At 42.5% G+C, this 13,548-nt stretch overlaps 1 protein-coding gene across 1 annotated transcript; it reads right to left on the reverse strand.

Moving 5' to 3' along the window:
* Positions 1 to 203: 203 nt before the first annotated feature.
* DRD1 (dopamine receptor D1) lies at positions 204 to 1,559 on the reverse strand. Its single transcript, XM_065409819.1, has one exon. It carries the CDS (start codon positions 1,557 to 1,559, stop codon positions 204 to 206), a length of 1,356 nt encoding a protein of 451 aa, XP_065265891.1.
* Between the last annotated feature and the right edge of the window lie 11,989 nt (positions 1,560 to 13,548).

Below are 13,548 nucleotides of genomic sequence, written 5' to 3' on the forward strand. Positions count from 1 at the left end.
TGTTTTATTCAGTATGAACAACACAGAAATACCTTTGGGTTTTCAATATCTTTTTTGTTTAAAATTTTATCTTTGATTTGAACACCCAATAATCAACTCTGAGCTTTGCGTGGCAGTATAATTCTCACTAGAGCTTAGTTTCTTACCAAAAAATCTTATATATCTTTTTTGACTATTAGATTTTGCTGGGCTAACCTCAGTGTTCATGTTTTATGTTGCCCATTCTGAGTGATGGGGTTGATCTTTTCCAAAGACACATCAGCTTCATAATCCAAGATACCGGACAGTGCTGGAGACATTTTCTCCAAGGTCTTAGATAGTTCACCCTCTTCTTCCTTTTTCAGAAGTTCTTCTTCTGGGCAGATAATAGCATGTGGGATCAGATACACCAGGTTACACTCTTTTGGGCTAGACCCTCTAGGCTCATGATGGCTTGAAAAAACAACTGCCCCATTGTTGTTGATACTAACCGTCTCTATAGCGTTGTTGGAAGTAGGGCAGAGTCTGTAGCATCCTAGCAGAGTTGAAAATGCCTTGCGGAAATCAGCATTGAAGGCATAAATGATGGGGTTCAGTGAGGAATTAGCCCATCCAAACCAAACAAAAACATCAAAGGTGGTGGAACTAATGCAAAAGGGTTCTGCTCCCTTGGATGGTGGGCTGGGCTCACAAAAGGGCACCATGCAGTTCAATATGAAAAAGGGTAACCAGCAGCATACAAACACCCCCATGATCACTGACAAAGTCTTTAAGACTTTCGTTTCCCTCTTAAAGGACATTTTGAAGGAGCTTTCTGGTTGTTGGCAATCCATACTGTTTCCATTCCCTGTAGTGTTTTGGCAGTTCTTAGCATGCACTGCTGCTCTTTCCAAAGCTGAGATGCGTCTTATTTGTTTTTGAGCAATCCTGTATATCCTTGTATAGGTGACGATCATGATGGCCACTGGGATGTAAAAGCTAATTAGAGAAGAGGAGATGGCATACATCCTGTTTAGACTGGAATCACAGTTGTCCATGGTTATGTCTTGGGAACTGGCATTTAGCTCTAAAAAGCTTGTGGTTGTAGCTTTGTGCCAGTTCAGCTGCACAGGAATGAAGGAAATCAATACAGACAAGGTCCATGCCACACTGATCATGATGAAAGCTGCCTTGGGGGTCATTTTCCTCTCATACCTGAATGGACTAGAGATGGCCCAGTATCTGTCCACACTAATGACACAAAGGTTTAAGATTGAGGCCGTGGAGCACATAATATCAAATGCCACCCAGATGTTACAGAATGAACCAAAAGGCCAGAAACCAGCTATCTCAGCAACAGCTTTCCAAGGCATGACCAAGACTGCCACTAAAAGATCTGATACTGCCAAGGAGATTACAAAGAAGTTGGTCACCTTGGACCTCAGATGGCGAAATCTAATGACAGCTGCACACACCAATGTGTTCCCCAGAAGCGTGGAAAGTATCAGCAAAGAAAGAAAGCAGCCTGTAAGGATCCGAAAGGAGGAGTCCCTTTCCCCGAGCAACTCTTCCCCGTCCATTGTGGTGTCGTTCCAAGTCATAGCTTCTCCTGAGGGAAAATCATATCATGAAAATCATGATGACATCAACTCCTTTGCTTGCAGAGACTACAGATACATCAAGCGTCCATTAATTACTCATTGCCAGGCAGACCGAAGGTTTGTGTTATAGTCTCTTCACCCTTGGGTGGACCCCATGCTCCTTAGGAATCACATTAAGAGGCATCAAAAGCTGTGTGGCAAGTAACTTAAATTTACAAACACAGTCAACTCTGCACCAATTTTTTTTTTTTTAGTAATCCCTTCTGAATTACATTGTACTACTCAAGCACAAAATATCCCAATTAAAACAGGCCATCTGCATATGTCCTGCTTGAGTCCCCTACAAAAATACCCAACAGACAAGAGTGCAATCACTTTTCAATCACATATTACCACTTAAATAGGCTATTGATCCAGTGTTTCCAGTGTCCATTTGACTAGCCCTTCAGATCTACTGAAGCGTATTACACTAGGTGCTTTTGTTTCTAATTTAATTTCACAAACCTCTAACTGATGAGACGTTTTTTTCTCCCCTTTTCACCCTCAGTGCATTCCAGCTACAAAATACATTAGTTCTCTGTTTATGGGAAGCTTCAGGGAGCAACTCCTCATATTGTTCCACATTGTTTAGGTCTCACAGTCCTAGAAGCAAAGAAAATAAATTTACATTGTATGTCTGTCTGTGTGTGTGTGTGTGTGTGTGTGTGTGTGTGTGTGTGTGTGTGTGTGTGTGTGTGTGTTTTTAAAGACTTTCAGTAAAGAACGGCTCATATTATTTATTTTTAATTAAATGAGAAAATCTGAATCCTACCTTTCACCTTTGATTCTCTGTTTGTCCTGGGATGAAAGTTTGTCTCTCCTTCTTATTTAGTATTTGAATTGCATAGCAAATCACATATACAAAACCAACAGAGAGGCACTGCATTGCATCAGGTGGGGAAAAAATAAAAGCCAATGGTTTAATCGGCAGGAATTAATTTTCAGATGAACAATAGGTCTGGTTTTCAAGCTCCTTCATAAAGATCTCTTGTTTAAAACTAGAGTCCTATAAGTGCATGGCAGGCTGCTTCCATTCCACCCAGTCTTTGTGCTCAGCCTGCAAACTTTGTTAACCAGCTCAGTCCTGGCTAAATGGTCATCACCCAAGTCACACTTTGTACATCCCATTGAAGTGGCACATCAGTACAAATCATCCAAAACAAAGGCACGGTATTTCCAACACTCTAGCAAGATCTGAGTGATGTTTCTGTCTTTCGATCTTCACTGGAAGAAGAAATAAGGGGAAGAGAAGGAAGAAATGGGAAAGACCTGAGTGGAGCTCCCTTCAGCCACTGATGTAGCTTTCAGGCCGGTGGCTACCATAAGCTGTGGGAGTGTGTTACTATTCCCATGGGAAAGAGTTTGCTCTGACACTTTGCTGACACGCTAGTTCTCCATAATCATCAAGGAATAATCCTCTTTCCAACTGCTGCTCCTCACAGTTGCATTCCAGGGATCAGGTCCAACCCCAACATGCCTTTCCCTTTAGACAAAGCCCAGGTGCAGCAGGCTCTTCAGGGTCTCCTGCACCCTGCCCTGGGATTTACATCTCCAGTCCCAGGGACTTTCCCTCCGTCTTGCTGAATGGGGGACCCCGATAGCAAAGACTTCCTTCTGCCTGGGGTATCGGGTGGCAACATCGCCTTTCCAGGAAGTGTCTGTTTCACTTGGGTCTCCTTCCTAAAGCATTAAGAAAGGGGAAAGACAGACATGGGACTATTCAATGGGCAAACGTCGCAGCAGCCCCCCAGTCATCCCCTCCGGCATCCAAGGAGCTATTCCATAAAGGAGCATTTCCAGAGCATCCCACATGACTTCCTCCTGTCTCATTGCCCCCGATCGTTATGTAGGCTGTATACTGCACACTCAAGCCACACACCCAGAGGGAGACACAAAAAGGGTAATAAATGCCAACACCCTGGCGTTTGATTGAACAAAGGGTATTAATTTCAGCTGTCCTAAACGACATTCATCTCAGTGGCACATGGGGTGACACAGAGTATTTCACCATTTAAAACTAGACAAGGTAAATTAGTTGACATGAAAAGTAAGCAGATGCAATTAACTTGTCCCTTTGAAATATTCTAAAAAATGTAAATGACAACACCCATGTGCGCACATATACATTCACTCTGCAAATAAAGATTATACACAAACACTAATGCTCAGCAACCCATAATCAGACACAAAATACACACACACACACACACACCAACCACTGAAGAGCTACAAAAAAACTAGAAAACTCCCAAACAAATCAAACAGCCACAAAAATGCACAGACACACTAAACACAAACAAATCATACACACATTTACACAGACAAAAGACACAACACACACAATTGGACTTGACACTAAGATCTAGTCAAACTCTTTCCCCTGTGGCATGTACTCACCAACACAGGGGAGAAGTCATTTATCCCACAGGCTGGCTGTTATGGCTTGCAGATGAGGCAGGGATCCCAGCCGAGAGGACACTCGCCTCATCTTTCCCTGCTGGTTTATTTCTCGTTTCTTTCCCACCTCGCGGTTTTCACTCCACATCCACACACTCTTTGACGTTCATTGTTCACCACATTCCAGGGGTGCAGCGACTCAGTGGGCGCCTGGCTCCCCCTGCTGGATGAACCCAGGTTTCTTTTCCACACATTATTTGACAGCACCTTGTGTGTGGGCGAAGTGAGGGGTGGAATAGAAAGGGAAAACAAGGGAGGATGCTGACTTCTCTCTTGGCTCCCAGATCCTTATAGCATCGGAGGGATTTATGTAAGAGGAGCCTTAGGCAGCCAAGCAAGGTATGAAAGATCAAGACCACCAGGCAGGGCACCTTCCCCAAAGGAAAGTGTATTCCTTTTCCTAGCTCTACGCAGCTGAAGACTGGGTTGCAGAATAGACAGAAAATGCCACAGATCTGTTGATTCCAGCCACATCAACCACAGTAAATTGGAGGCTCACACCAGTTTTTTGAGCTTTCTGGCCAAAATTCCCCCTTCCCCTCAAAAAACACCATCAAAATACAAGAGAGGAAGTTTCATCATTTCACCCCAGAATCAACAGGCGCAAACACATATACTTAGGAGGAAAGTGAATCATGGAATCGACATGGAGTTTTAAGTTAATACACACATGCACACACGCACACACTTTTTACCATTTTAAATCAGTCTTAACCAAATCATAGAATTCAATCTTTCCGCTCCCCTCATGACAGCTCTGCTATTGACTTGCAAACTGTGGGTTACTGATGCACTGAATGCTGCTCACAGGGACTGCTTGCTAACAAAGCTGGCATCTGGAGAGAAGGGGAGCAGCAAAAAAAACTGCTTCCCAAGCTACCACAAAATGCTGCAACTGACTCTTCTGAAGAGATTCAGCCTTATTGCCTGCTATTGCTGAAAATGAGCAACTATAGCAAGGTGTTTTGTCCCACACCAGTGCCTCTAGCTGGCCAAGGTGGCACACCAGGCAGTCTTCACACCCACGGCTGTGCTAAGCACTGTTCATACCTACAGGAAGGCAGTCCTTGCTCTGAAAAGTTTAAAATCTAGATAGACAAGGCAGACAAAGGGTGGGAGAATGTCAGCATTAATTCTCCCCAATTTACAGATCCCCATCGACAGAAAGATGAAGTGACTTGCCCAAGGTCATGCACGAAAATTCTGGCAGAGTACAAATTAACCCCGGATCTCCTGACTTGCAGTCCAGTGTCTTAAGCATAAGGAACATCCTTCCTCGAGCTGCAGTTTTTCTCCAAAAACTTGAATTTTGGTCATTTGGCTTTATGTCTGTTTTAAAAATCCAAAGGACTCCATTTTCTTTAGTGCAAAAATCCGCTGTTGTTTCCCAACCACAATTTTGTCTTTGCAAAAGTTTCCAGGCGAACACTTGGCGCCACAAACTCAACTCAGTATTATGAGGCAGAGTTCTGGCTAGGAGCAAAAGAGAGTTAGGGCTAGAAATACCCTTTTTCCCATGATGGATTTGAGCTTAGCTCTGCTCTATGCAATGAAAGAACATAAAAATGCTGCTTTACATGTAAATCTCCTTTGTACAACAACCTTACTCTGCTGAAGTCAGTAAATGAAGATATAAGACATCATAGACAATGGGGGGGAGTTAAAGTCTCATAAAAGAACAAATAAAATCACCGAGCTGTCAAGCACTATCAAAGACAAATGTCCTAGGGTTTATCATTAGTAACGTTGTTTTTATGCCATCTGTAATTTTTCATAATGTCAGTTATAGCAGATAACAGGAAACTAACCTTGGCTAGCTAACTGAAATGCTTGTATTTGCCTTTCACTTTCTTTCTTTCTTTCTTATTCTTCTTCATCTTTTTGAAATTGCTTCTCAGCAAGTTCTCATTCCCACATCTTATTATCCTGTCCTTTAACCATCATCCTTGAAGGAAGGAGTAAAAAATAGAGCGACTGCCAACCTCGATTACCAAACACTACAGAATTTATTTTCTCATCTAACAAAATTCTTTGTACATTTTCTCTTTTTTTCTCTTAAAATATTTAATCTTTTTTCAAAACACAAAAGTAGAGCATTTGTTTAGCCTTCAAAACTCTCCAAATTCCTACTCCTGTCTTGCAGCAGAGGCCATGGGACAGCCTGCCCGATATAGGGAATCATGGCTGCATATATGGACTTAGAGCCCGGTTCTGATTTCACTTCCACTGGTGTAAATCTGGAGTAACTCCTCCAGGTGGATTTTTCACCACTGTCATCATTCAGCCCTAGATTATCCCAGGAGAAGCCAGTATAACCCAAGGTTGGCTCTAAACTGGTATCTCCTTTGATCCAAAATAGTTTGATCTTCCAGGGTTTGAGGGAGAGGATGAGGATATGTTCCTGCAGAGGGGGAAGGTTCTGTTTTGTTTCTTTAATTTATTGATTGGCTGAGTTAATTCAGTATTGTGTATGATTATTTTTTGTTGCTGGGTGGTATTCATTTGGGACTATACATTTAATCAGTTGTTATGAAGCCTAAAGCTGTTTATATGGGTGGGATTTTTGAAAAAATTAGTTAAATCTAAAATAATAAGCCTGTGAACCTCCTACAACCACTGAAGATGTGACATTTTCTGCTTGGTTAGTGATTCAGTGGTTGGTTTCAGAAGCCAGAATTTGTGTGGATTTCAGTTCTGGAAATTGTCTCCCCGATCTCTAGCATAAACCTAAATGTTCTCCAGTGGCAAGTCTGTGGATGAAGACTGTGTTTGGTTCAAGAGAGGCTTGGATGGAGTAACAAAGCCCTGTAAATATCGAGGCAGGTTTTCAATTCTAGCATTTTATACTGTGAGCCCTATGGTACTCAGACATCACTGCAGATAATTTGCAGGCTTTTAAAACCTGTATGATTTAATAGTGTTTTAACCAGGTGAGTAATAAAATGAAAGCCATTAAAACCCCTGTATTATTAAAGTGAATTTAGTGCTGGTGTAAGGTGCCAGATTGACACAACCTTGGAAATCATTTATCCACAGCAGAGGATGGACTCATCTCCCCACTCATGTGCCTTTAACCTGTCATGGAGGGATTAGCTCTCTTCCAGGTCAGGACCTGACTGAAACAGCCAACAAGGGAGAAATTATGATAGTGTTTCATGAGTTTCAGGAACAAGACCAGAGATCACACCATTCATGTCATTTAGGCTATCAAACAGCTATTTGGCTAGTTAATGTCTTTCAATCACTATTGACCTATGCCCGCATCAAACTAGTGCCCAAGAGATTAAATCTTTTCTAGGGCCATTACCAATCACCTCAGACAAACACTGCTCCCACAAACTCCTGTTGAAGTAATAAAGCAAATGAAGGGTTAAATATACATGTCTCTGACTATATTGTATAGCACCTTGGCACAAATGGTTTTAATCCACAAGGTCTTTGGAAAACTGAGTCAGAATTGAATGAGGTGTGAATTTTTCATCCAGAGATAAATATGCTCCTATCTTCAAAATGGCACACATACTAAAGCTGGGGAAAAGGCAGCTCATTTACAAAAATTGTTTACAGTGTGTGGCTAAACATTGTGCTCTTTTCACTCTGGGAATGAGGCCATGTGCATGGAATTTATCAGACATGAAATCAGCTTGGGAATGTTAGCAGAGATAAAGTCTAAACAAGTTGCCAAGTTTTATATTAATAAGCTAAAACAACATTAGGCTTAGTGTCGCCTACTTGGAAATCAGTGGTTGTTGGACATTGAACAAAAAAACCTCCTTAAAGATCCAGGAGCCACATCAGTTAAATGATATTATCAGGGTCAGGCATCTCCAAAGGAAAAAGATGTGGAGTGGGAGGAAGTGTAAGAAGGGCATGATGGCAAATCATGGATATCATACAAAGGTGGTAGACAGTTCTATTACTTTGCACCATAAAGCCTCTTGCCTCCAGGGACCTCAAAATAATTCACAAACAATTAAGACACAATATCCCAGTGAGGCTGGTGTTATGGCTGGTCTACAGATGTTTAACTAGATGCACAGAGAGATTAAGCTCAAATTTTCTAAAGTGGTAAATTTTGGGTGCCTCTGTTTTTATGTGCCCAGCTTTAAACAGGTAAGGCAAGACCTTCATAGATGCACAGTAACCACAGCTCCCACTGAAAAAGGGGAGTGGTGGGTGTGGAATCCAGCCACTTTAAAGTAAATGCCCACAGCTTTCATGTCTAAAACTGGGCACTCAAAAAAAGAAGCCATTTATGAAAGTTTGAGCCTAAACGACTTGCCCAAGGCAACTCAGTAAGTCAGTGACAGAGCTGAGAATTTAATCCCACAGTCTGGCTCTAATCGATAGACAATACTCCAGCCTAGTTGAATTTACACTAGGAAACTCTGCATCACTTTATTAAAGGAGCTTACTTCATCTGGAGATTAAGATACCAGATTTTTCAAATCTTGTCATCTTTGTTTGCATGGTTTTGCCTACACAGCCCGAAGGATCTACATATGGAAATCCCTTCTATTGCACATACAAGTGACGGAGTGAGCGATAGCTGATGCTCAGGGTTCGAAGTTAACGTTCTTTTCTTCTCATTCTCAGAAGATGTTTATTCAGCTTGCTGATCTCTGAAAGGATTCATTGAATATAAACCACCAAGGATCCCTTTGAAATGTAGCTTGCAGTGCTTTATAACAAATTGATTCTCTTCGGAGATCAGCAAGCTGAACAAACGCACTCGAGAGAGAGAGGGAGAAACAATAGAATTTATACTTTGGGCTCTGAGCAGCAGATGTCACCAAAACAATTCCCTAGCCCTGCAGCCCAGGGGAGCCCTGTAAGCTGTAAATTCAGCCTAAATAGATATGAAGAGAATGATGTTATTTAACCTGCTGGTCCTATACAGTCACCTTTTAGTTTCTTCATTAGATTTCGCCCATTCCCTTCCCCAGCTCCAGAGAAAGAAAAGTCCTTCTCCATAAGCACACCAGAACTAAGCTTAATCCTGCCTCATACAGTCAGTCAAATCAGAGTGGAGCGACACCACACCGGGAATGATCCACATAGGGAATTCTGAAACTCCTCAAGGATCCTTCATGGAGTTTCCATGCTATTGGTCCGCAGCTGGACAAGAGGCTCAGTTTGCCTCCTCCCACAGGGAATGAAGATGTGGTTCAGCCATCAAAACTTGCTCGCTCTCCAGAGATGTGAAGGCCCTGTGATTCCCCCTGGCTCCTGCCTTCTACAACTCTCCTTCCAGATGATATAATGCAGCAGCTAAATGACCAAGGCTGCCTACTGTCACTTCCCTCCAGGGGAGTGCAGAGATCGGATACCAAACTGCAGAGGGGCAATGTAAGTTAATGCTGATGAGAACAGCATTACCTTACCCATTAATGGTCCAGAAGTTGTGGGGAGGGAAATAATGCTACAGAGCAATGCTCCTTCAGAACCCCCTCTTCGCAGAACCACAAGATTTGTGTCTGTTCCGGCTGCAGCACAATAGGGCCCCACCTCTGGAAATCCAGACCCGGCAACCAAGATCCCTTCTTTAAAAAAAATAAAGTGAAATAATAAAAAAATAAATGAAACAAACCATCTGATTATTTAAAGCAACAAAATATACACTTGATGCATCATTGAACTTTATATTCAAATGAATGCAGACAAGTGAGGGCTATAACTGATGGGTGTGCTGAGCACTGATGGTATGACTAGCCCTATGATGATGGCAGACCAAAAATACTGAATGGGTCCCAGTCCTCCTCTTATGCATTAATGTAGGACCAAGGGTGGTTATTACTGTAACCCCCATTTGGTGTTTGCTAGGTCCTCAAAATCTGGACTGAGCCTCTAGGGCAGTGTTCTTCAATTAGCAGCCAGAGGGCCTTCCGTTTGGTCCTCCAGGTGTCAGCTGTTCTGTCCTTCTGCTCACTGGGGGCTCTGCTGTAAGGGAAGCTCCACTCCGGGGTGCAGGTGGCTCTGGCCCTGCCCATCCTGGCTGCAGCATCCCCATGCTGACCTGTCTCTGAGCACCTCCCTCCACCCCACCCAGGTTGGCATCTTCCAGCTCAGAGGATGCTCTGCAACCAGGAAGGAAAAGGGTCCACCTAGCAGGGGAGCACAGGGACCAGATCTGGCCCACGGGCTGCCAGTTGGACAAGCCCCAATAACCCCCCCCCCCTTCGTTATATTATTATTTTGGGCGGTGTCATTTCTTTGTTGGTGTTTGTGTTGATGTATTTGATTGTTTCTTGTACTAGGTTTTATACTCTTTGCCAGCAGTGGTAGAATTATTCAGTTTTCCCAAGGGACAGCATCCTTTGTATCCCAGGCATAGTGAGGAGTCACCATGGATGTAGGCACCAGGTGTCACAAAAAAGAACCCAAGATTCAACCCATGCAAGGAGAAGGGAAAAGCCACCTCAAGCAGCAACCATCAGGGTGGAGGTTTGAGCGTACTACACCTCGGGCGAGGGGCAACATCATTATTATAATTTATTATTATTATTATCATTACTATTATTATTGCAGTTTGCTTAAAGATTTTTCTTTTGTTTTCACCCCAGCTAAGCAAGACTGTTAGACATACAGAGAAGTAAAAATGTGACCACATGAATCAAAATGAAGTAATCAATAAAATGTCAGGCACTTTCCTTTTAAAGCTGGCTTTGGCATATTAATTAGCAAATATAAAATGAAAAGCCAAAGCCAAAGGTAGAGGATAATTCATTAAAATGAAATTAATCTGAGACATAATCAATCCCAAGTGGATGGCTAAGGATGGAATACAAATAAACAGTTATGTTAGCAGCAAAACTGTTCACACACTGATGTGTGTTGTACTGTCTTATGACTGCAGCAAATGGAATCTGTAATAACATGGTTTGCCAGAAAATAGCTCTGTAAGTGGCATTCTTGATTTGAGGTTATGGCCCCAATCCTGAACTGCATCCCAGCCATTTGTGTTGGTCCACAAAGTGGATCCTAAACCCAGTAGATCCAATCCCCAAAGGATCCTCTCCTATGGAGAGGAATCATGAGATAGCGAAGAGCTGACATAGCCGCTCCAATGACAAACATCTGGCAGTAGCTGGTATAGGATGTATGGTGAGGATGGAGCATGTCTGGAACTCCTTTGCACACCACTGATCTCCAGTTCCTGTAAGGATCCCTGGAGCCATTGTCAGCTGGCATACATTAGAACAAGCATCAGACTTTTTATGTTATACCCTGCCTATTTTTAAAATCAAAATAAATGCACATTTTCGTGGACTTGACTTGTTGCCAATGAGTTGAAATGCTGCATACTGGACCTGCTTCAGTCTTTTTATAGTAGTTGTGCCCAACCACAGGTAGACCTAGTACTCAGCCTAGTACTTTACCTATTATTATATTGGGCATGGTCCAAAATACACAGGGCCAGATCCTCAGTGACGAGTGTACTTGAGAAGGAAGGAAGCAAAGTGCTCTTTGTGTTCCCCCAGTTTGGGGGCTATTCCCCCAGCATTGTTCAAAGCTTGCATCACAGGACCAACTCAGCATGAAGCATTGGTGGACTACTGAGGAGAATATGGCCCGAGGTGTTTAGAACTCATCATAGGATTTAGATTCATATCTAGTGTAGTACTAGGCAGGTTCTAAATGGAGTCCTTGATCTAACTAAGAGTTGGGTACAACCCCACCAAGAAAAAGAAAAAAAGGTTGAAGCTGGTACAATATGCAACATCCTACCTCATTAGCAAACAAAGTCACATAACACCAATGCTCCGCAGCTTCCATGCTCATGAGAGCAAAGTTCTAAGAGCTGATTTTAATTTCCATGGTCTGGGAGCTTTCTACCTCAGAGACCAACTTACCCTTCATGATCCCCCAAGACCACTGTGCAACATAGAGATGACACAGCTGTTTAGGCCCAGCTTCTGACCATCAGGCCTTGGAAACAGAGTATTCCTGGAAGCAGCAATATGGCTATGGGCCTCTCTGCCAAAACGGAGCAATCTGAGGCTGATGGTGTTCACAACAAGGTGTAAAACACATAGACAAACAAACAGAGCTAGAGTGCTAGCTTTCAGCTGAGACATTAAACACATGTCCCTTCTGCCTCAATTGGAAGTCCAATTACAGAATTAACCTAGTGTTCTGACCTATAAAAAAAAATTCCAGCTCTTTTTTTCCTCTAGCTTCCCTCATTAGGATTTCCATTCCAACCACAGCCTTCACTGCAGTGGTGCCTGTGCTGATTTTGACACTTGCCATGTCAGATGGGATCATTGCCTCATTCTGATCCCAAATTCGTGACATTTCAGCTAGTCACAGTCTGCTTTGATACCCTTAATTCCTTGTCTGCCCTCTATTGCTAAGTGAATTGTTTGCTGTGAGTGGAACTAGCAGAGCAGTCACTGAAGGATGGTGCTTTCCTTGTCTGGAAATGTTCTCTGAGATTCATCATAGATTTGTCAAAATCTATCTCAGGGACAGTGTCCTCTAATGTCTCAAAACTGTCTTGTGCTCATTCTCCACTTAGTTATAACAGCACAAGGTCATGTTTTTATGGCATGTTTATATTCAGCTATGGCAACCTTATAAAACCTAAATGTCTTTTTTGTATTTATACCACTCTAAGGACACACTGGCTAGGTTCTCTGCAGCTATGAGGAGTACAATGGCTTTGTTTTAAAAAAAAGGCATTTTCAGGCTAAAGATTAGACAAATTTAGAGCAGTTTTCTTTAACAATGTTGCTAATTAATTCAGATTGTTAAATCTGACACCATCTACTTGATTTTTTATTATTTACAATAGTTGTTTACATTTTTTGCATTTCTTTCAATTTGAGCCATGAAAATAGGTTGGTCAATTCAATTTCAGGTTTTAGTCTGTTTCATTTTCTTGGTGTCTGGCACTGGCAAAATGTTCCAATGCTTTGGTTGCAAACACAAAAGGGAATCCTTGTTTATTTGTGTTGTTTGTTTGGTTTTTTTTTTAAAAGTCTCCTTTTTTTTGGAAAACCCATAATACCAATTCTATTTGTTCTAAGTATTGTAAAAATGTGTTTTTGTAGAACTGGAATTTGGGATCAAATTTGACCTGATAATGTTCCTACAATGGTATATGGTGATTTGACATAATGATCTATCTGGTTTTCTGTTTCTCCATTCCTGCATTGAATATTGGACCAAAGTGCGGGGCAAAGCTTTAAGCCACCTTTGTACTTCCTGAATTCTGAGACTGAGGGCCTGATCAGCCTCTGGTGTAAATTTCAGCAATATAAGGCTCATTTTGTTCTGGCTGGGACAGTTCCGAAATTGGCTGACTCCACCAGCCTGGAATAGCCAGAGGTGAAAGTAAGTTGGTACGCCCCGGTACGCTGTACCAGGGCAGATTGGCTTCACCTGGCGGCAATTTAAAGGGCCTGGGGCTCCCAGCAGCCAGACCGCTGCTGCCGGAGCCTTGGGGAAGCGACAGCGGGGCTCAGGTGGCGATTTAAAGGCTCCGGGG

The sequence above is a fragment of the Emys orbicularis genome, chromosome 8, assembly GCF_028017835.1.
Source record: "Emys orbicularis isolate rEmyOrb1 chromosome 8, rEmyOrb1.hap1, whole genome shotgun sequence".
In the NCBI taxonomy this organism is placed as follows: Eukaryota; Metazoa; Chordata; order Testudines; family Emydidae; genus Emys; species Emys orbicularis.